The sequence below is a fragment of the Cynoglossus semilaevis genome, chromosome 19, assembly GCF_000523025.1.
Source record: "Cynoglossus semilaevis isolate Cse_v1.0 chromosome 19, Cse_v1.0, whole genome shotgun sequence".
Lineage (NCBI taxonomy): Eukaryota > Metazoa > Chordata > Actinopteri > Pleuronectiformes > Cynoglossidae > Cynoglossus > Cynoglossus semilaevis.
In genome coordinates, this window is record NC_024325.1 from 1,785,432 (window position 1) to 1,808,851 (window position 23,420).

The 23,420-nt window shown below is 39.2% G+C and overlaps 5 protein-coding genes across 8 annotated transcripts in view; all 5 read left to right on the top strand.

Annotated features, from left to right (window-relative positions):
- Window positions 1-562: 562 nt before the first annotated feature.
- LOC103394800 (collagenase 3-like) lies at window positions 563-4,942 on the top strand. The gene is made up of 10 exons (XM_008332243.2): window positions 563-1,715; window positions 1,805-2,052; window positions 2,133-2,281; window positions 3,170-3,298; window positions 3,388-3,549; window positions 3,633-3,762; window positions 3,850-3,983; window positions 4,065-4,224; window positions 4,307-4,410; window positions 4,589-4,942. Exons 1-10 carry the CDS (start codon window positions 1,617-1,619, stop codon window positions 4,696-4,698), a joined length of 1,425 nt encoding a protein of 474 aa, XP_008330465.1. The 5' UTR covers window positions 563-1,616; the 3' UTR covers window positions 4,699-4,942.
- A 186-nt stretch (window positions 4,943-5,128) lies between these two features.
- Window positions 5,129-10,087, top strand: mmp30 (matrix metallopeptidase 30). Its single transcript, XM_008332245.2, has 10 exons — window positions 5,129-5,956; window positions 7,017-7,264; window positions 7,350-7,498; window positions 7,572-7,697; window positions 7,787-7,948; window positions 8,041-8,203; window positions 8,579-8,709; window positions 8,805-8,964; window positions 9,048-9,151; window positions 9,236-10,087. Exons 1-10 carry the CDS (start codon window positions 5,861-5,863, stop codon window positions 9,337-9,339), a joined length of 1,443 nt encoding a protein of 480 aa, XP_008330467.1. The 5' UTR covers window positions 5,129-5,860; the 3' UTR covers window positions 9,340-10,087.
- Window positions 10,088-10,202: 115 nt separating this feature from the next.
- acat1 (acetyl-CoA acetyltransferase 1) lies at window positions 10,203-14,843 on the top strand. The gene is made up of 12 exons (XM_008332246.3): window positions 10,203-10,359; window positions 11,081-11,128; window positions 11,228-11,345; window positions 11,638-11,733; window positions 11,933-12,033; window positions 12,527-12,670; window positions 12,770-12,920; window positions 13,007-13,102; window positions 13,486-13,599; window positions 13,719-13,783; window positions 14,062-14,219; window positions 14,473-14,843. The coding sequence occupies exons 1-12, from the start codon at window positions 10,309-10,311 to the stop codon at window positions 14,591-14,593; spliced, it is 1,263 nt and encodes a 420-aa protein (XP_008330468.1). The 5' UTR covers window positions 10,203-10,308; the 3' UTR covers window positions 14,594-14,843.
- A 1,483-nt stretch (window positions 14,844-16,326) lies between these two features.
- Window positions 16,327-21,535, top strand: tmprss2 (transmembrane serine protease 2). 4 transcript variants are annotated; one of them, XM_025065507.1, is made up of 15 exons: window positions 16,327-16,446; window positions 16,787-16,940; window positions 17,166-17,216; window positions 17,423-17,615; window positions 18,365-18,457; window positions 18,533-18,649; window positions 18,739-18,868; window positions 19,022-19,132; window positions 19,479-19,519; window positions 19,616-19,784; window positions 19,910-20,082; window positions 20,197-20,292; window positions 20,610-20,752; window positions 20,844-20,996; window positions 21,304-21,535. In XM_025065507.1, the coding sequence occupies exons 3-15, from the start codon at window positions 17,202-17,204 to the stop codon at window positions 21,310-21,312; spliced, it is 1,443 nt and encodes a 480-aa protein (XP_024921275.1). In that variant the 5' UTR covers window positions 16,327-16,446; window positions 16,787-16,940; window positions 17,166-17,201; the 3' UTR covers window positions 21,313-21,535. The 4 variants fall into 4 exon arrangements, with proteins under 4 accessions (XP_024921275.1, XP_008330470.1, XP_024921277.1 ...); XM_008332248.3 differs by having other exon boundaries at window positions 16,369-16,446; window positions 16,822-16,940; XM_025065509.1 differs by having other exon boundaries at window positions 16,429-16,446; window positions 16,825-16,940.
- Window positions 21,536-21,683: 148 nt separating this feature from the next.
- dscama (Down syndrome cell adhesion molecule a) overlaps window positions 21,684-23,420 on the top strand; it is a 100,030-nt gene continuing 98,293 nt past the window's right edge. Inside the window, exon 1 of the mRNA XM_017041772.2 lies at window positions 21,684-22,518. The gene's annotated coding sequence lies outside the window, so the exon portion shown is untranslated. The remainder of the gene's footprint in view (window positions 22,519-23,420) is intronic.

A 23,420-nucleotide genomic window follows, 5' to 3' on the forward strand; every position in this document is an offset into this window, starting at 1 on the left:
CTCACCTCCTGTACTTTGGCCTTTGATATACAGTAAAAGCTCTTCATTCCAGCCACCAGAGGAGCTTTTATTCTGCTGGTTGGAATAAAGAGCTTCTGTAACTAAAGCAGAGCGACAGGCTCCACTCCAGCAAAGGTAAAATGTGTCTGCCGTCATCTAGTGGCATTAACTGGAATTACACTTGAGTTGCAACGCAGGACAAAGACAATCAGCCTTTACCACAACATTGACAACTTCATACCTGCCATGTCGTAGTGCGCCCGTGTTCAGTATATGGTATTTAATATATTATTTAATGTATTGTAGTATAACGTATCGTATAACTACTTCACAGAATTCAATACAGACGTTTTGAGTTGGGTGTAACTGAGTAACCAAGTTAATTGGATAATGGTTCCAATAAAAGACTCCAGACACTGGAACTGTTGTCTCGCTGTTGTCTCGCTTTTCAGCCAGACTGTCATTGTGCTGTTTAGGAGAAAAAAAGGAACAGAAAATGAAAAAAAAAAAAAAAAAAGTTGTTGTTGATGTACTGTCCTGGCATCCAAACTACCATCTGTGCTGTGTCTGAATTCCTATTCTGGATAAAAGTGCTCATAAGAATTACATTTTGCAATTATTAATTATTATTAATTAGAGTCCTTGAACTGACCATGTACTATTTGCTGTCAATAATTGCACAGATCAATTGCAGTACAGACGTGTTCGTTCGTTCTCTTTCTTGAAATGATATTTTAACCAAAAAGCACATAGTGTTACAAAAGAAATAACCACATTATGCCTCGTGGTTACTGAACATATTCTTAACAAATGATTCCACGCTGAGTAAAGCTGCACATTGGAGATCAGTGGTATGTAGCAGTAATCTCTGCCCTGTCAGGAGGATCTTCACTGATCCAACAAGGACTTTGTTAGAGACACGTCCCAGCTTGTCGGCATTCACCAACCAGAGGATGCAGTTTAACCCTGTTACTGACAGGAACATCAGCCTGAGGCCAGAGGAGGGAAATTACATCTGCATCGGCCGCTACAAATGTTCAAAAATGATCAGTTTGAACTCTCCAGCTAGCCCTACGGACCACAAATAATATATATATATATATGTACTGTACTGTATAAATCATGTGCTGTGATGCTACTACTTAGTTAGCACTGATAACAATGACAAATCCTTTGCAGACTGTTATAAAACAAAGAGCAGGGAAGGAAGAACTTCCCTGCTCTTTGTTTTCTAACAGTTATTTTATTGAGTGATTTATCCATTCTTGTGTATTTTATATTATTTTGGCCCTTGTTTGATGTGACGTGTTTGAGAGCAACAGAAAAAAAAAGGTTTTAATTGTGGCTATTTATTTCCTATAAGATGTTGTTGTTTTTTTGTTTTTTTTCTAACTGTGGAAAAAATCACACATCATGTGTCCCATCAATGTCGACATACGTTTGCGTGGGATGCAAATCCATCAGGGGAATATTTCTCTGAGTCAGTCACTGAGTAAAGGTAGTTGCCTAACACGCCCACTCCTCAGACGTCCACTCCTCAGACGTCCACTCCTCAGACGCCCACTCCTCAGCCTATATAAGTGCTTTACTGCAGTGCAGACAGGCAACAAACAAGGATGAGGTCCTTCAGTGCGTGTGTTCTGCTGAGCCTGGCTGTGGCTGTTTACTGTGCCCCACAGCCAGAAATTACGTTGCAGGATGAAAACCTAGCAGAGGTAAGAGTTTGGGTTTTTTTTTTAATTATTTTTTATTTTAGTTTGTGTCCTTACTATTTTTAATTTTAATTTCCTGTGAAACTTCACAGAGCTACTTAAAGAAATTTTTCAACCTCACGGAAGAAAAAGGTCCAACGTCCAGACGAGGTATCAACCCCGTCACCAAAAAGTTGTCCGAGATGCAAAGGTTCTTTGGTCTCCAGATCACTGGGACACTGGACGCCGACACCGTAGCCATGATGAAGAAGCCCCGCTGTGGCGTCCCGGATGGCAACCTCGCCCGTTTCTCTACATTTGGAAGAGACCTCAAGTGGGAGAGGAACAGCCTGACCTACAGGTGACGGCTGTGAAGAAAAGGCATGTGAGATATGCGGTGGATGTGTGATAATGTTGGTGTAACCTTTGACTCCACTGCAGGATCGAGAACTACACGCCTGACATGTCCAGGTCTGAGGTGGACGGCTCCATAGAGAAAGCACTGCAGGTTTGGGCCAAGGTCACTCCACTGAGGTTCACACGGATCTACAGTGGCACCGCTGACATCATGATCTCTTTTGGACGCCAAGGTACTATAAGCATGGAGCTAACAGTGGTGTTGTAAATACTCGAATTAAATTAAGTCATTCTTTACCATTTTTCCTATATTCTCAACATTACTTTAGCAGCAATAACATGAAACTATAAAAGGGTTAGAAACGCCATCATATTTCTTCATCTTCTGTACACCAAACAACTTGCACTGAAATGCAAACAATCCCTTATTTCTACTTGTAAAGAACTATTATTCAAAATTTCTATACACCTGCATGCATCGTTCAACACCCTCAAACCAAAAGAGTTATTCCACAGTGGCATGTCAGTGCCTGGAGCCACTGTTCCACACTGTAATGAAGGTTGCAGCAGCGTTAAAATGTTTCTTTTCTGTCTCCACAACTAAGATTCATGGGCCCAAATGTGACCAAACATGTTTTTGTTGTACTTTAAAGAACATGAGCTGTCATCTTATCTCAACATTATATAAAGAGGAAAGAAGAAAAAAGAAAGAAAGGAAGGGGGATCAAAAATAGGCCTACAGAAGGAAAAAATGGAGGAAAAAAACCAACAAAACAGTACAACGACAGTACAATTCAAATACTGAAAATCATTTTATGAACACGATGAGTTTAAAGTCAGCATTTATGTAAAAATTCAATGTAATGTGCAATAAGAAATAAGAAGAGAAGAAAGAGAGAGAGAGAAAAAGAGGAAAGAGAATGCTCAATGCACAACTGTGTAAGGAATCCCCTAGCGGTCTAGGCCTACACATCAGTATATTTGCAGTAAATGAGATTAAGTTCAAACAGCGATATTAGTTATATTTATTTGAAGGGAAATTTATACCCTACTTTTTTTTAACTTTTTTTTTCATACGTTCCTGCACGGAGTAACTTTTTTTTTCATACGTTCCTGCACAGCACACGGTGATTATTACCCCTTTGATGGTCGTGACGGCACTCTGGCTCATGCCTTTGCTCCTTCTAGTGGTATCGGAGGAGACGCCCATTTTGACGAAGATGAGACCTTCACCTTCCGCTCCAATTCAGGTGAGTTTGTTGTTTGTGATGCCTGGACAGATATTTTACACAACTCATTTTTGACACATCATGTGACTTTTCTGTTTTCTGTCGAACAGGCTACGTCCTCTTCATGGTCGCTGCTCACGAGTTTGGTCACTCTCTGGGCTTGTCTCATTCGGATGACCCTGGCGCTCTGATGTACCCGACGTATACATACAGAAACCCTGAAACATTTGTGTTACCCAAAGACGATGTCAATGGCATCCAGTCTCTCTACGGTCAGTACCAGTCAAGTTGCTGAAGGTTGCACGTCCTTTGCCTTAACTGTGTAGAGCTAACTGTTATGTTTGTCCAACACCAGGTCCAAATCCAGACAAAGATCCATCTGTGGTTGTTCCTCTGCCTCCTTCCACCCCTGACGCCTGTGACTCGACCATGGTGTTAGACGCCGTCACTACCCTGCGAGGAGAGATGTTCTTCTTCAAAGACAGGTATCAAATGCAGTCAACTTTAAAAAGTGAGTATCAAAATTCTGTGAGACAAATGTTTCAACATGAAAACCTGGCCTTTGTTCTCAGCTTCTTCTGGCGCAGCTTACCCAACAGCAGGACACCACAGCAGAGCCTCATCACAAGTTTCTGGCCCACTGCACCAGTCAATATTGATGCTGCGTTTGAGAGCAGGCATTCAGACAAGATCTATTTCTTCAAAGGTACGGAGAATAACTACTGTATTATTGTGTAGAGTTTTTTTTGTTGTTGTTGTAGTTTTACTTATGATGTCATCCACACAGGTCGCAGAGTGTGGGCGTTCAGTGGCTATACTCCAAAGAGAGGCTATCCGAAAAAACTAACCACTTTTGGTTTGCCAAGAAGTGTTAGGAAAATCGATGCGGCCCTAAATGACGTACAATCTGGAAAGATTCTTCTCTTCTCAGGGGATTACTATTACAGGTATGTACGACAGTTTAATATCTCACCATTGAGGCTTCATAAACAAGTAGATTGAATATAATGTACTCTCTGTGTCCTTCAGTTACGATGAGGCCAGACGGGCCATGGACCAGGGTTACCCCAAACGTGTTGATCAGACCTTCTTTGGACTAAACTCCAAAGTGACTGCAGCCTTCCAGTACAGAAGTGAGAGCAATGTTACTTCACTAGTAACAACTAAAATCATACATTCAAAATGTTAAAAGGGATTAAAAATGTTTTGCTAGAAAAAACAATCAAAATAAGATGTGATCAATCATTTCTAACCCTAATCGTGACCCTGACAGCATTAACACAAACTTAACGCTTCTTGTGTTTTCTCCAGGTTTCACCTATATCTACAGTGGACCCTACATGTTTGAGTACGACCTGAGGTCTGGCAGGTTGTACCGTGTGCTGAGGAACGCCTACTTCCTGCGCTGCACTAACTTCTAACATTGTTGCTGTCAAGGGTTGGTGAAAGAGACTTTCACATGGGATGGGAGGGAATGTAAAAGTAACAGTATTAAAACATAAATATATTTATATAGGCTTGTGTAATATCCTTTAAAATGTATAATTCCATGAACTCTAAAGGCACTGTATTCCATTATTATTCCAAGTATTTGAATAAATATTTTTATCTTTATGTCCCACGTCTCCTTTCTAGTCAATTTCAGAGACTAAACAGGAAGTGATTTGCCACTGAATCTTTTTACTGTAATTGGTCTACAATGTATTAATTATTTAATGTAAATAATTTGTTTTTCTGTGCAACAGTGACAGGCAGAACCATTAAATATTTAATCACTAGGTGGCAGAAACTGGCTATAAAATCAAAAAAAAAAAAAACGTGGCTATAAAATCAAAAAAAAGAAAGAAAAAAGAAGGCGACTCAGAGCTGTTATACTTCATGGTATGTATCTTTCTTCAATTCCTGTCTTCAGTTCAACTAAACAGACCCATGTTTCACACTCTGAGTAAACTAAAACAGAAAAGTTTGGAAAACACTGATTTAAAAAAACAAACCAGACACCTTGGATAAAAGCCCTAAGCCAAACCAACAAGATAAAAACATTTGGGCTCGTCAAACAGATGTGTAAATCCAATCTGGTGAAAAATATTGTTAAGTGTTCAGGATCCAGCTTCCTCTTCAGGCTTCTTCACTTGTTTTAACCACCCAAACTTACATTGATTAGGGGAGTTTAACACAGAAATGCACTGCAGTTTTGTGGAAAAAGCAACACAGTACCCAAAACAACACATGGAATCATCCGATGTAAACTCGTGTCCTCTCTTGTCTTTCTGGCGATACAGTTTTTGATTAGACTCCTGTTCATACGTGCCCTTTCTTATTTTTTCTGCCCTTCATCTCCTTCTCTATCATCAGTGCAGATTTTTGGTTTCCAGTTGATGTTGTTGCAGACCTGTTCAGACAATCGCAGGAATGTTTTGTTGCCCCATCATGTACCCTTAACTGCCCTTTTATGCAAACCTTCAAATACACAGTTCCATGATATAACAAATCAAGCACGTTCCAGCTCAGTGTCTGAGCGGAGGCTACTGAGGGAATACCTGTAGTACCCGGAGTGGTTTCTCAGCCGAGTGAGAAGGAGCCATGGAAGGTGCAATGCTTGTGATGATCACGTTGGTTGCACTCTGCGGAGCTGCACCCACCATTTCGCCCCTGCAAGAGGACGTGCATAAAGCCCAGGTAAAGCCCAAGATTTTGAGGTGGTTCTTCCAGCTTAACAGAATTTTACTTTTTTTTTAAAAAAAGACACACAGATTTAACAGTGTTTCCAAAGTCATTGCATATACATCACATGATTACATGTATGGTGATTGTGCTGTGAGATCAAGTTCTGTCACGACTCACGTTGTAAGGCAACGTGACGGAACTTGACAAAAAGTGTCAGTACAGTCCTACTTCAGGGTTGATGGGAGTCTCCTCATTGTCATTGCTGATGAGAATGGGTGTGGTTTTATGCTGTGGAGAGAGTTACAGGTTCATACATGTGGATGCAAGTGATTGTATACAGGTTGTTTTCAAGGGAGTTTGTTTATTTTAAGGTTGAACAAAAGGAAGGAAAGTGAACTCCTTGTCATTGTGACACAGCACACCACTGCACACAACCAAATGTGACCTCTGACCTCTGGCCTGGGGAGCAGTGTGTGGGGACGGTGCCATGCTAAGAGCACCTCAGTGGTAACTTGGCAGCTGGTGGACTCAAACCTGAGTCACCACTGAGCCACCACTGCCCCATATATATATATATATATATATATATATATATATATATATATATATACATATACTTAAAATATATATATATACTTTAAAAATTGTTCAAAATCTGTTACGTAGAAGCAGGAGTTTTGAGCAAGACAGACTTGTATTGCTTCATTGAACAGGTGTGGAAAAACAATCTATAAAATAGAATAATATATTAATAACAATAACAATACAGAATCCATAAAAACCACTATACCGCTGACCCAAATCTTCTACTTAAGATTTAATGGCGTCCTGACCCCATGCTGAAAAACATAGTTACTAAGTTGGTGTCCCACCAGATAAAAACAACACCAGATATTTAAATATGTATATTGCCCGGAGAATTAAATCAAATATCTTATGTGCAAACTGATCAAATTTTTAAAAAAGCGTAATCTAAAATTTAAAGTTAATAAAATATATTTGATTACATGCATATAAGGATACAAATATAAAACATATACTTCTAATTATTTCTGTTATTATTATCTTTCAGGAATATCTGTCTCAGTTTTACTCTTACATCGGTGTGAGTGCACCGAACACCAGGTGGCGTGGCTCCCTCGACTCCTTTGAAGATACTCTGAAAAGAATGCAGGAGTTTTTTGGCCTAGAGGTGACGGGGCAGCTGGATGCCTCCACACTGGAAGTAATGGGTCGGCCCCGCTGTGGCTTCACAGACAGGGCCAGATACGGCTACTTCCAAAATCAACCAAAGTGGGACAAGTCTGTGATCACGTACAGGTACTGTGTCAGGTCATGGTTGGAGTTCAATTTAACATCATCAACCTTTAGTCTAAACAACCTTTTACTTTCACACCACATACAGGATAAATAACTACACACCAGACTTGAGTCAAGAAGACGTGGATTCCTCCATAGCCAAGGCTCTGAAGGTTTACAGTGACGTCATCCCTCTAGATTTTAGGAAGATTGACAGTGGCACCGCTGACATCTTGATCAATTTTAAAACTAAAGGTAGTTGACATACTGTATGTGATGCTGCCACAGTCCTTCGGCGATGATGATTTAACTTTTTTCTTCATTCCAGATCATGGAGATTTTGCTCCATTTGATGGGGAGGGCGGGGTGTTGGCTCACGCATTCGCCCCTGGAAAAGGCATCGGAGGCGACACCCACTTTGATGAAGATGAAAACTGGACTGTGTCTTCAGAAGGTGGTGATATATTAACAAACTGGTCAAATTTAAATAATATTACAGTTTTCTACCCACAGTTACTGTATTGGATTGTTCTGTCTACGCAGGATATAATCTGTTCTTGGTGGCAGCTCATGAGTTTGGTCACGCGCTGGGAATGGCCCACTCTAATGTTGAGTCAGCGCTGATGTATCCCACCTATACATATGTGGACACTGATGGATATCAGCTGCCTGATGACGATAGACTGGGATTACAACGATTATATGGTCAGAGTCGGAGTCAGTCGTTGTAATCAACAATATAACAAAAAACAAAAAAACATTTTTTCTCAAACCATCTGAAAATCCCATTTTCAAAGGTGTTAGAGTCCCAACAGTTCCTGACCCAAAACCAAGTCCACGTCCTACAGTAGACCCTGAGTATGATCTGGATTCTGAACTTCAACAGGGAAGATGCAGTAGAGACCTGGCTTTTGACGCGGCAGCTTCCATTGAGAGTAGTATTTACTTCTTCAAAGATGGGTGAGGCATTTGTTCAATGCTTCCTAAATCCACATGAATAGGGTTGGCTCCCAGACTTTTTCTGCAGACTCCTACTTTTGTAGATAGGACCCATACCCCCAGAAAATATATCTATGGCCCATTGGAGGGCTCCGCCCCACACGTTGTGAACAACTGCAGTAGAAAAACCCAGCAAAATGTATTTCTGATGTTATTTTTATTTTAAACTCAGTGTTCTGGTGTGACTTTACCCTGTAATATTATTTTGACTTTTATAGTCTGTTTGTTTCAGCTTTTTATTAGCTCATTACCGTGGTGTTAGCTGGGACTGCTCTAATTTAGAGGCAACAAATTAAGGCTAAGAACTTGACGTAATGGCTGTTCTGTAATTGCCAGACATTTCTGGGAGAAGAGCAGCTCCTGGCAGGGCATCTCTGAGCATACAATTGATTCTGTCTGGCCTGGAATCAGCAAAGTTGATGCCGTTTATGTGGACACAAAAGAAAACACTGCTTTCTTCTTTCAAGGTAAATATTTACTTTTTTTTTTTTTTTACTTTTTTACTAAAATGCCATCAGGTTACCTTAAACACTACTCACTACTATTATCTGTGATTTCACAGGGGACCATTACTGGGGAGTCAGTGGAAACATGGTTCTACCAGGTTATCCCAAACCAATCAGTGACTTTGGTTTCCCCTCATATGTCACCAAGATAGATGCTGCTGTGTACGTTCCATCTACAGGAAGAACTCTGTTCTTTCAGGAAAACAGATTCTGGAGGTGAGTGGTTGAGTGTGAAAAGTCATGAGCAAAGAAAAGTAATAGCTGTATTCACTTGTAATTAACTTTAATGTCCCATGCAGCTACAATGAGGAAACGCACAGAATGGATTTCACGTCCCCAAGATTCATCAAGGTAGAGATCCCTGGGATTGGATATCGGGTGGATTCTGCGTTTGAGAACAACGGTGCGTTGAAACTTAACAGTTTATCAGATGTAAGATTAGCTTCCTGCTGTGCCTGATATCAATACTGTGATGCTTGTTCTTCAGGATATCTGTACTTTACCCATGGATCCAAACAGACAGAGTACGACTACGGGCAGAGAAGAAGTGTTCGCACTCTCTACAACTACGAATGGATGGATTGTGACTGAGGAAACATTGAAAACAATACACACACAATAGTCTCCAAAAACACACTGGCTCGTTTCTTTAGTTTAGCTTTTCACAGGAAACTGTTAGGGAATTAACTGGTGGGCAATAAAAATAAAGAATGCCAGATTTTTTTTTTAAAGCTGTAGGCAAACATTGTTTATTTTTATGGTAATTGCTCCTCTTCAGACTTAATATGCTGAATAAACGTTAAACATTTAACAGACATTTAAATTCTTCTTCATAAATGTCAACTTTAAAATTGTTTTACCCGCCATTCATTTGCTCTGGTGCGTGGGCTTTTCATATGATCTTTTTAGCAAAAATTGAGTTAATTGAGTTAGTACATTACTATTATTAATGTTATTTACAGTGAAATATATTCAATATCTGTTGCCAATTCAGATAATTTTAAAACGTGTTATAGAAAACAGACAGAGGTCGACTGATGTGGGGTTTCTAATGGCTCACACAAACGTGTTCAGGATCACCTGATTGCTGTTGTATGTGTACACCAATGCTGTTGTGTAAAATATATAATTTTAATAAATAATACAGAGACTTCTCATCCAAACAAACCTTTGCTAAAGACTTCAGTATTTTACCTTTATTCAGCAAAATGTGACACTGCAAACAAGAAGATGGCGGTGCTGCGTAGGACTTTTGGACATGAGACAAATGACAATAAACAACTGTAATAGTTAAGTGACAGTACAACTAAAAAACTGACTTTACGAGTAAATGGTAAAAGTAATAAAACAAATGTTAACATGTCACTGTTAGGATACGAACGACAAGGCCAACTTTCCTGTTACAAAACAACATTGACCAAGATGCAGCAGCCGCGTTGACGTCACAGCCGGACGCACACCTCACGGTGATTGGCTGCTGTGTTTATTCCTGCGTTGCATGCCTGTAACTGAAGTAGGTTCGTACGTGTTGAGTCGGTATAAGACATCTGCGTATCCAAAATGTCCTCCAGCGGACTTTTAACAATGCATCGTCAAATCTATACACGCCTGGTAAGTGTAGGTGTGAAACAATGTCATTGTCCGCCCTGGTTGTGCATTTTAATGCAGCGAAAGGCTAAATGTAGCCGTTGCTAGCCTTGTTCATTTAAGCGCTGTGTGCCCTTGACCATTATATAGTAAGTGACCGTGGTTCTCACAGGTCACCGCTGCAGGTGATGAAGTCATTAGAAACCTACTAATATTTGGACACACGAGCAGATGTGCACGCCGTTACAACCAAAACAAATCACCTAGCCTAAGCTAAAGTTCAAAGCACCCCCTGTTCGCTATATTATTAGCTAATAACATACGACCTTGTTTTTAATTCTATCAAGTTTTAAAATGGTTTATGTTTAACTAATGAATGAAAACGGTCAGTGTAACTTTTTCGCTTTGACAGAAAATGTAGTTGTCTTTCAAAATTATAATGATTTGATTTCATTGCATTTTTAAAGCAACTAATACTTTCTCTCCATTTTGCTCCCTCTCTCTCGCTCTGTGTGAATACAGCCACTAGCAAAATGAGTGTTTTTAACAAGAACGGTCATTAAAAACTAAATACCAGACGTTACTATGTGGAGTATCTGCTCCTGTAGCAACTGGTACCAATGAAATAACTAAAACTAATTCATCACTATAGTCTTGTGTTGTCACTATAAATGACAAGACCAGCAGATACTGTATAGACACGTTGTCATTCACGAGACGTTCCTGTCGTTCTGTCTTTTTCCAGTCTCACAAATACTTGTCAAGAACCTACACATCTCGGCCATCTCTTAATGTAAGTATGGTGTTTACTTTCACAGTACTTCCATCCTTACGTTCCACATTTTAATACAGATTTTTAGACTTGAATATTCACCCAATCATGTAATTTCAGGAAGTTGTCATCGTCAGTGCAGCCCGCACTCCAATGGGCTCATTCAAAGGCAGCCTGACAGCAGTACCAGCCACCAAACTGGGCTCCATTGCCATCAAAGGTGCAATTGACAGAGCAGGTGTGTAGAGAATGGGTCAGTGTAATTATGTATGTAATTATGTAAAAGTATTTAATCGCTATTGCTTGGAGGTTTAAAAAGTTAGAACCAAATCTGCACCTTTGTCTTTTGAAACTGTACTTAATAATTAAACACATTGTAGGAGATTATTACAAGACACTTGTTTGTAGATTTATTTATCTCCTGTCATGTTCCCCGCAACAGGAACATGAAGAAAATAAAAGCATCTCGATGGGAACATTTGCATCTTTTTATGTTGACTTTGTCTTCATTAATTTATTCTTGTGTCTAGGAATCGCTCCCGAGGAGGTGAAGGAGGTCTTTATGGGCAACGTGCTTCAGGCAGGAGAAGGACAGGCTCCTACAAGACAAGCTCTGCTTGGTGCAGGTGTGTCCTCAAAATTTTCTGAGAACAAAAATGTTTTTTTTGAAGTTACAACATTTATTACACTTTCCCAAAAATGTATGCCTTAAGAGCAAAAACCCAAGTCTTAAAGTTAAAAGAAAGTTAAAACAGTCAATAATTATATTATTTAATAATGATAAATAAAGGCAAACTTTGGGGTTTTTTTTTTTTTAATCTCAAGGCTTGACCCTTAGCACTCCAGCAACAACCATCAACAAAGTCTGTGCCTCTGGGATGAAGTCTATCATGATGGCAGCCCAGAGTCTAATGTGTGGACATCAGGTATATTATCAGTATGAATAGACTTTAGCACTGTGTCTGGTGTTTTTATATTATATGAAATAAATGGCCTTATCTAGCACTTAGATTGTTTGTTGTGTTGTGTTGTAATACAGCTGTATCACCAGTGAACAGGACAATCTCAGCACTTATTAATCAAAATTGTAGATTTGTGTGTTCTTTAGAAGAAAGTATAAGGGTGTGTCAAACTGGTTGTGATATAGAAGGGGCTGGGTGACCAAATGTTTAGGAACGGCTGTGCTAGAGTAACACAGAAAACCAAAATGGACAGTCAGCAACTTCTGATGTCTTTGTTGCCAGCTGTTCTCATAATGTCTGCCTGGTGACACCTTTTTAGCCACATTCTAGCCCTGGACATGTTGCATTGTAACAAGAAGTATCAGATATTGTAAAAATAAGAACATGAATTAAAGTATTTTCGTGTGTTTTGTATGTTTGTTTTTATTGTAATTATTATTGGGTTTTTTTATTTTAGGATGTCATGGTGGCAGGGGGAATGGAGAGCATGTCAAATGTCCCTTATGTTATGGCCAGAGAGACCCCAAGCTATGGGGGAGTAAGGATTGAAGACCTCATTGTGAAGGATGGTCTCACTGATGTCTACAACAAATTTCACATGGTATCATCGAGCTCAGTGCTTTGCTTTTTTTGCTAAAAAAAAAACAAAACAAACGTAGGATTCATATTACTTTAAAAGTTCGGCTTGTTTTTTCAATAGGGAAACTGTGCAGAGAACACAGCCAAAAACTGCAACATCACCAGAGAGGAGCAAGACACTTATGCCATCAGTTCATACTCCCGCAGCAAAGCAGCGTATGAGTCTGGAGTGTTGGCCAAGGAGATTGTACCAGTCAGCATTCCCCAAAGAGGTAAAGTAGTTTGGGAAATTTTAAAATGTACAGTCTTTGCATTTAACTCAGTGTCTGCTTAATGTGGATGTTATTGATTTCTTTAGGCAAACCTGATGTGGTGGTGTCTGAGGATGAGGAGTGGAGGAGAGTAGACTTCAGCAAAGTCCCCAAACTAAAGGCAGTGTTTCAGAAGGACAATGGTAAATATGTTGTAAAGTTTTCCCTGTTGATATAGAATATTTGGAAATACATCTCATACTAATACACAGATGTATGTATTGACCAGGTTTTTAGGATAAATCGGCCCTGACCAGTGACTGGCCAGTTAGCACACGTGTATCCAGTTTTGCTGACTTTTAGAAATGTTGTAATTATTGGGTTATTGTGAATATTGTTTGCTCTTATATTTTTGTCACTACAAAAAAATATTCTGCAGATACAGTAGCAGTACTTTATTTTGAAAGTCTTGTGACTGAGTGACGTTTGTGAGAAATGTTTCATACTAAACTCAAATCAAAAATAATTGCAATCAATAATGACATCTAACCTGCACTTCTCCTTTTTTTTGTTATCTTATTATTAGGCACAGTGACAGCAGCCAATGCCAGCACACTAAACGATGGAGCTGCTGCTTTAGTTTTAATGACGGCCGATGCTGCTAAAAGACTCAACGTTACTCCTTTAGCCAGAATTGTCTGTAAGTTAACCACATACTATGACATACAAAACGTAACTTTAATCTGTTGCATTACAAATTGGCTTGGTAAAACGCATAAAAACTGTTTTTTAAGGATGTGTTAATATTTTCCCTCACAGCTTTTGCTGATGCTGCAGTTGCACCCATAGATTTCCCAATTGCTCCTGCGTATGCTGTACCAAAGGTGAGTCCTAGCATGTGATGCATTTTCTATTTGGTTACATATTTATAGTGAACTTTCAAGAAGTGTGTTGTACTGTCAACATTCTCAAACTAAAATGTCAAAACACTGATTTTATTTATCATGAGCTTGTCCTTGTACTGTATGTACACAAGACGTACAGTATCATGATGTATAACTATACTGTATGTATGCACAGTATGTATATGTATATATTTATTTAATGATGTTTATATATTAATTTATTAATTAACATGTACATCCATATGTGTGTGTTCCAGGTTTTGGATGCAGCAGGTTTGAAGAAGGACGATATCGCCATGTGGGAGATCAATGAGGCCTTCAGCGTGGTCGTGCTGGCCAACATCAAAATGTTGGACATCGACCCAACAAAAGTCAACGTAAACGGTGGTGCCGTGTCTCTGGGACATCCAATTGGGTAAGATACGGTACAGCTGAGGCTGTTACAGAGGAGTGCATGCTGTGAAGGTTAGTCATGCTGTTAGATATGAGTATATAAGTCATTTAAGAGCCAAAGGGTTGTCCAAAGATACTCAACCTATGTCTTAGGTCGATTTCAAATACAGTTAAAATGTTAAGCCATTTTTAAATAATACATTTGTCTTGTTTTTTTAGTACGTCAACAAAAACACTTACCTGTACTACTGCTTTACTTGTCTTCCTTTTGTCAGGATGTCTGGAGCCAGAATTGTAGGTCACATGGTGCACAATCTGAAGTCAGGCCAATATGGTCTGGCGGGCATCTGTAACGGTGGTGGTGGCGCTTCTTCTATTCTGATCCAAAAGCTGTAGGACACTTGAAACATTGTTTCCCAGCTGCACTTGTGAGTTTATTTGTTATCTTCCTTTCTGTTTCATCAGTTGGGACAATAGTGCACTTTATATTTACTGTAAGGAACAGTGCTGTTACAATTATGAACCCTGTGGCCTTAAGCTAGAAAGACTCCAGATTCAAACACTCCTCTGTTTGACCACATGACTTGTGGAAAAAATGATGAATATTTAACTTGTTTGAATAAATATTACAATTTATATGAAACCCAATATGTTTTATTTATTTTTGCTTACTTTCATCGGTTGACTCTAACATTGATTGGACACTTTCTGAGAGTTGTTGAAGGTTCCACAGGCATCTTTGTTCTCAAGCATTGTAATGTTTAGGTTTGACACTAGAGGCTGCTCTTGGCATTCTAAAATATACTCATATAAGTAAATATTACAAAAACAATTGTGACTCTCAGTACATTCCAAAACTCAAAATCAGATTAACAGCTATACTGTTACTAATATATATGTTTCAGGGTGACCAAGATTGACATTCTGACAATGTTGGTTTGAACTTTACCAATACACACAATCTACTTGGTTCAAGGCACACAATTTTGAGTAATTAAATGGTGTCAAGCATTCAGCAACTATTGCATTTGATTACTCAAAACCGAAACCTAAAGTGACCTGGCCAATAAACACATTGACAGCACATCATTAAAAAATGAAATAGTCTAGGAAAATGGTCAGCCTTAAATAACAGAACACATGTACTGTAAAATTACTACAGTAAATTCCTACAGTCGTGTATATATATATAAATATATATATAGATATAGATATCAAATGTTGGTTCTTTTCCAGTTGTTAAGGAGTGTGCTACCCGGAACAAAAAGGAAAAAAAAAACAATTACACTACATGTCCATAAATGAGGTGTGCTTTCCTGCCATCACTTTATGATGCAGCTGTTGTTGAGTAACTAGGATTGGTTTCAGGACACACAATTGTTTACTATTACTTATGGAAATTAGGTGATGTGGCATAAACAAACGTTGGTCAAACAAGCAGCACCAATGTTGAAGAAGGCTTGGTTCTACACTTCTGAAGCCATTAAAGGCTGTGTTTTATACTGACCTGACCAAAGGTCAATTAACTTGTGGTATTTGAACATCAAGTCGGTATTACGAATGGGATTGACCTAAATTACTAAATCACGATGTGTAAGCAGTCGTTGGCCTGTTTATTAAAGTACTTCTGAGTTAGTGATTTTATTGACCAAAAGGTTTTTTGTCTGATTGCAATTGCACTTTTAGTCAGCAGAGGGCATGACGTGCAGACAAACATAACGTGACTGAAGACCTAACTAGCTTGGGTCTTATTTGGTTTTATTTAATTGTATTTGGATTTTGTTTTTTTAACAGACCAAACTAACAACACTGTAATTAGAACAATGATTGTAGTTGACTAAACAACTGCAGAAGTTACTGAAACTTAGCACGGTAAAAAGAGAAATCTCAAATGAAAACACTGCTACCTACAGGCCTACATTTTTTAACCACACAGTAAGAAAAGAAATGTCTTTGTTGTTTATAAAGATTTATTTTTTTAAATATCTCAGAACGTTTGACTCATCCTTTTCCATACTGTACATGTGCATTTCCTCATATCCCATGCCCTGTTCTACTGGACCGGAGTTTTTTTTTTCCATTCTTTTCCTGTCTGTTAATACAGTGAAACAGTGAGTTAAGTATTAACAGGGTCTGAAAGTCATTTAGCCATTAGTATTTGTGAACCAGCTCAGTCATTTGTTTGAATGTTACTGATTAAACAGCTGGGTGAGCTTCTCCTCAGGAACACCGACAAAGACTCCTGTCATGTAAGCGAACCAGACCCGTGTTATCGACTAGCATTTGTCATCTTCAAGTGGCTGCGTCAGAATAACGGCTCTACGTCAGTGGACACTTACTGTCACCTGTTACTTCCTCTTGTCTCACCTCTCAGTTACAACATGGCAGAGCAGTAATGTGTAGTTTAGCTTTTCTTTGATAGCAACAGTATCCCTTCATATACTGTAAACCTGACTTGGGGTTTTGTGATAAACAAAGCTGCGTTGCTGAAAGAAAACCTATTTTGATCGATGCTATTCATGAATTTGTACTCAGCTCCATCAAAGTTGACCTTTGCCCATAATTACTATTTGAATGTGTCATTTCAAGTGTTAAAAATGTGATAGACCGGCTTGCGCACACAGCAGAAGAAGGTGTGGCCCTGGCTGTTGATCGCACGGACGTCAGGAGTGAACATGGGATACAGAGGGAAAGGGGCAAGGAGCAGGAACACACTGACTTGGAATTTTGTGTGAGTTTGAAGGTAGGAAGATACAGAGCATCTTACACTGTCTGTAAAGATTTGTTTTTTTTAGCCATGTAATATTTTCTGTTTGGTGTTCGGTTCCATTACTTGGTTTTTACTTTGATGGAGTAAGTAGTAGCAGTTTTTCTTGTCTGTAAGATGACTGATTTGTTTATATTTGAATGAATAGAACAGGTAGTTTTCCTTTACAGTACATGTTTCTAACACTGAAATGTTTTCTAGGAGTGACAGCTTCAGGGATTACACACAAGTTACACTATGAATAACAATCAGGTAAAATCTTTTTTCTTAAGTCACTTTAACAAACACTTAAATTGTTTACATTACATTAGAATTACATTACAAATACATTACATTACAATACATTTAGCAGACGCTTTTATCCAAAGCGATATCCAGTTTTAATCAGTCAGTCAACAATCAATTTTTAATCATGTGTACTGATGATTTTTGTTTAATGACATTATACTTACCTGTAGGAAAATGGCCTCACCTATGACAACAGAGGTTTCCAACATGACGACGGAAGGCCTCCCCCATACAACCCACAGGCGCAAATATACCCTTCTCTCCCAGCACACTCCCAGAACTGTGGAGCTGCGACCTCTGAGCCTATCAACACCCACCAAACTGCCACACCTGTACTAGCAGTCAGCACGGTACAGAGTAAAGGTAAAGTCATTTGTCTTTTTATCAACCATCTTTAAGTGCTGATACCAGCTGCAAGAAAAAGGTTGGCAAACAATGTCTTACATCCCTGGGTAAATATAAACATTTGGAGAAACCAGCGCAAACTCGCCACGTAGTTTCACTTCCTTGAGGCTCAACAAACGTTTGAAAGAACAACAGACACTGTTTCTTTGAGGACAAGAAAACACAAATTATCATTGGTTAGAACACTAATCACAGAGGTGCAAATGGACTATCCATGCATGGCTGTATTTTCCGGACTATAAATCACAATATTTTTTTTTTCATCCTTTGGCTGCGGTTTGCGACTTATAATATACTTATGTTTGTGATTTTTACACTGACAACTGCTAGAGGACACCTTAGGCTTGTGTACCCAGTGTCTGCTACTCACATACCACAAAAAATGTATATGATCGTTATTTTCACACTGACATCCACTAGTGGGCACTGGTGTGATTTATACTCCGGAGCAATTTATAATCCAGAAAATACGGTATATTGAGTCATACAACAATAAAAAAAGGAATGTATCACACCTTACACTTTGCTAGATAAAGTAGATTTTATCTTCAAGTCCTTTCTGAAAAGTTTTTTTTTCTTTCAGTTCTGTTTGATAGTTCTGGTGGATTACACAAAACAGCAGACATCAAACAAACAAAAAAAGTGTTTTGCATCCGCAGCTAGACTGGTTTGTATGTTGATCAGTATATCTGAATCTGTTCTTTCAGGGAAAAAGAAATGTTCCACAAACCGCATTATATGTGTGACTCTGTGCGTGCTCCTTCTCCTGGCTGTGGTCGGGGTCTTGCTGTGGTACTTCTGTAAGTGCAGTTTTTTATAATAATCTCACTGAAAATCCCAGTAGGTTGCTGAATGTGTGTGTGTGAATTTTGCAGTGTACTACCAGTGTTTACTGGGGAAGTCTTGTAGAACTGGAGGGAAGTGTTTGAGTTCGTCCCAGTGGTGCGATGGCGTCAGGGATTGTTCGAATGGAGAGGATGAAGCCCAGTGTTGTAAGACCTTGGACTCCTACGGTGTTTGCTGCATCAACAGTCAGCTTCTTCAGGTATCAAATCAGTGACCAGTCTGGTGTACTCCACAGTCCGTCTTCAGGGCGTCAACTCTATCCTGGAGAGTTACTCAACGAGAAAAAACACATGGCTGCCAGTGTGTGCTGATGACTGGGACAACGACTACGGGAGGACAGTCTGTGGGCAGATGGGCTACATGAGGTGCTGAACGTCTTACCCACGCTGCCTCACTTTATAAATGTAGAAACCCAGCTGTCATGGACACAGAGTGCAGTTGTGCTATTGTTACAATGACAGAAAGGAAAGAAGAACTAAGTGTCTAATTTGTCCATGTGTCTCTGTCATGTCTCACAGACAGGATTATGTGGAATACACTCAAATCAGTACTTCATCATCCAAAGGATACATGAAGCTAAAGCCAGGGAGTATTCATGACTCACGTATACAGTCACAGCTCACCTACAGGTATACATTTGTCTTAAAATATTGTGAGATCATTAAAACTAAGGATGTCGGATAATATAGTGCAAGGTTAGCATAATTGTGTAATATCTGTAGGAATCGTTATCGGTTTTTGCTCTGATAATGAAAACCTGTTAACGTAATGCTTGGGTTTTGCCCTGGGTGTGCTTCATTTCATCTATATCATTGTGTGCAGAACGCTGGTGCCAGCAACACAATACAGTGGTTTCCACAGATATACAATTCAATATTACAGATATCAGCAAAAAGTTAATATCGGACATCCCTAATTAAAAAGTTTTTGTGTGCATCATAACATTTCTACATATTTTATTTTCTTTATTTTCAGTCCTACTTGTTCTGCAAGTGCCATCAAACTGATTTGCATACGTAAGATACGATTTGCCTGAAACAACACTGTAATCTATAATATGTGTGAAATGTTTTTTCTTTCAACCCATGCTTTAAGTATTTTTTGTTCTTCAGAATGTGGTCGGAGCACAGCAGCCCCTAGTTCTCGTATCGTCGGTGGTACGGAGGCGGTTAATGGAGCCTGGCCGTGGCAGGTCAGCCTTCAGATCCAGGGTCAACACTTGTGTGGAGGTTCTATTATCAGCCCTTACTGGATCCTCTCAGCTGCGCACTGCTTTCAAAGGTGACTCTTTTTACTTCTTCGAGAATGTTCTTATGCCACTCTGTTTGTTTTGTTGTAGATTTTTGTATATGTAAATCAGGCAGATGTTCAAGAAGAGTGGACAATGTGTTCTGTTCGTGTTACAGATTCTACAACCCACAGCGGTGGAGAGTTTACTCTGGTGATGTGAGCCTCTCCCGCATGAGTTTCGGCTCTGGAAAAAGTGTTGAAAAAATCATCAATCATGAAAAATACAACACGGATACCAATGACAATGACATTGCCCTGCTGAAGCTGAGTACACCTTTGACCTTCAGTGGTGAGTGCAGGATATTAAATAACACAGAATGACAATGTGACCTGAGGGATAATGTTAATGTTACAAATTGAAATTCTTGAAGCTGTTGTTGATTTTTGTTTTTGTCCCCTTCAGTAACGGTGAAGCCAGTTTGCCTCCCAAACTCTGGAGTAGACCTCTCGCCTGGACGTCAAGCCTGGATCACAGGATGGGGAGCCCTGAGGTCATCTGGTAAATAAAAAATACATTTCATTTTTTGTGAAATGCTGACATTTCTGCTGTACTTTTTTTTAAATAATTCATTTCACTCCAGTCGTTTCTGTTTACTTACTTTATTCTCTGATATTGAGAGAATAAAGTGCAAAAAAAAGCCAAAAAACCTTTATTTTGAAAATTGACTAATCCCTAACAATCTTTCAACGATCAGCATGGCACTACCAGTCTACAGTACTGGCCGAACAGTCCTTGGTACAAAAAAGGTTGCGAGTTGCTTGTCTTGTCTTGTTGGACCTAAAGATTATCTAGATCAACTAATCTTTTTTTCCCAGGACCTTCTCCTGACATACTAAATCAGGCCCAGGTGACCATTTACAGCAGAGACCAATGCAACAGTGATTGGATATTGAGCGGCCAAGTCACTGAGACCATGATCTGTGCAGGCAAACTGGAGGGTGGAGTGGATTCATGTCAGGTCAGCCACTCACACAAACTAACGTGGTGTCTTTAATGTGTACAAAACCATTGTTCCATAACATGAGGTGTTTTTTTTTCACATGGTGCAGGGTGACAGTGGGGGACCTCTGGTGGCCAAGGAGGGAAACCTATGGTGGTTGGCAGGGGACACAAGCTGGGGGATTGGATGTGCCTGGAAGAACAAACCAGGCGTCTATGGCAACGTCACCCACTTAATGGATTGGGTCTATTGGCAAATGCAGGTAAATATTCACAGCTGCTGAGGTTGAACTTTGTAATCAAAAGAAGGTGTTTTCTATTCCTGGCTGGGGTGTAAAATGGACGCTTCTACCATAGGAATGAATGGGATAAATAAGCTGTGATTAGTTCGAAGTGGAAATGCAACTCTGAGGTGGATTAAGCATGAGTCAGTGGATGAAGGGAGTGATGGATGGATGGATGACTGCATTTAGCAGTTAGAACTACAGCAGGGCGTATGTGATAATATGTACCAGCCTTTAGACTTAACAATGTGTTACCACACATTCACTCTTAATCTTTCTTCAACAGAATGAATGATGGAAACCTCCACCCAACAAGAAGACTTACCTCCTGTTATGGTACAAACACATTTAGCACTTTGAATCTGTGGCTATGATACTTGATGAACACAAATATATAAAAAAGACAGAACAAACAGTAAAAGCAAAACAAATCTAATACCAGTTTTAACTTGAGTGTCAAATGTTTGCATTTAAACAAAGTGGATCTATTTTCTAAAATAAAACATGTACTATACAAAGACTTGGATTTCAGGTAGTCACTGTTACAAAGCACATCACGTGATAATATGACTGTTGTGTTTGTACACATCCTCTGTAATGATCAGTAAATCAGTTCCAGCTGTACGAGTCCATGAACCTCTTGGACGTGAGGTGAGGCAAAAACCCAGACCAGTCCTGTTGCCTACTTCTTTGGACCAAGTATGTAAATCTGAATCATTTGAATAACATTTTTGGCAACATTTACCTACAACCACATTGATGACATCACCAGCCCTCCGTTGTTTAGACAAGCACAGCTTCCCAGGCAAATCAGCTGTGGATGCAAACCATACACAAATAGGAGTCATGTATCACAGATGAAAAAAAAAAATACAAAGGACAAATGTCATAACTATTGTAGCACATTTAAGAACAAATATAGTAAATTAGTATTACCTAGCTCTAACCTGTTTTAATTTTTATTTCATTTTATGCAGAATATCGCCGTCTACTGGCCATAAATAAACTTTATTTGGCATATTCGTCATGACAGATATAAACGCAGCATTGACGCTGTGTGGTAGCGAACTTTAGCTTTAGTTACACGAATAGTAAACAGTAGCGCAATATACAATAACGAAACATATCTATTTTATTCATGTTCCACAACGGTAGGGTAGCGGAGTGACACGTTTTATAATAGGATTTTATCAAGAAATGCGGTCGGGTGTTCGGTTTAAGCTCGGCCAACAACAAGTTTGTTGGCGGAGCTGAAACCGAACAAACCGACCGTAATTCTTGATGAAATCCTATTATAAAATGTGTTACTCCGCAAGTAGGTGATTTAAATTTATATTACGTCGTATAATAGGCACAATTGTCATTAATCAAAGAGAGTGACATGTGCACACGTTTTGTAGTACCACAACTGTCCAGCAGGTGTAGTAGTTAACCTCTGCACCGTGTTACACTGCAGTCGAACTGTGCAGTTAAAAAGACAAGGTCCACTCAGTCCGCACAGGTAAGCCACTCGCTCCTGTTATATATATATATATATTTTTTTTTTTTACAGAATTTTCAAAATGCTGCCTGAGTGTGTTTTGTGTGCTTTAACCGGCTTTCCCTGTAAAGCTAAGCTAGCTAACAGCCTTGCTGTGGTTGTTGTTAGCATCACAATTTAATTTCTTGTTAATGTGTCAATTACTTAAAAAAACAAAAAACTAAGTGAAACAACGCATTCACAAAGAAGGTTACATTCACTTTATATAAATACATAAAATTAAACCTAAAATTAATGAATAATATGTGACTTAGTGGAAGAAATGGATGCATTTATTCCAAACAGTTTCAGATTCCATGGATATGGAGAGCTGAGTAGTTACTGGTGTCTCTGCTTTCCTTTCCCCTCGTTCCCTCTCAAATTTCCTTCCATCATCTTCGTCGGTTAATGACTGTTTGTGGAGGTTGGCTCACTAATTGGCAGATGCTCAATTCTAGAGCATCTGCATCTGTTACCTGTTTGTACCAATTAACAGCCCCGTGATGTTGCCCTGACACCTCTTCAATGGGTTAACAGATGCCACAATTAGCCACTCATTTGAATAGCTGCCTGCTTAGCGTGAAGACCCTTGTTGCACCATCTCCCACTGTGGGGACCCCCTCTCATCTTTTGGCCCTTTTTTTTGCCTTGTTGCCACACAAATTAGGCATGGGAAAAAAAGGGAACATGGAGCAAACCCAGTTTCACAGGATCGCCATATTCAAATTATTAAACCGTCCTCTTGTCTCCCCTGATAGCTTCGAACGTTTTTTATTTAATTTAATTTTTTCAGTGGTTTCAGTCAAATCATCACTATACCATTTTGTTCAAACTGCAGTGCATATTAATACACAGCATCACCATGTTGTAGTTTAGCACATATT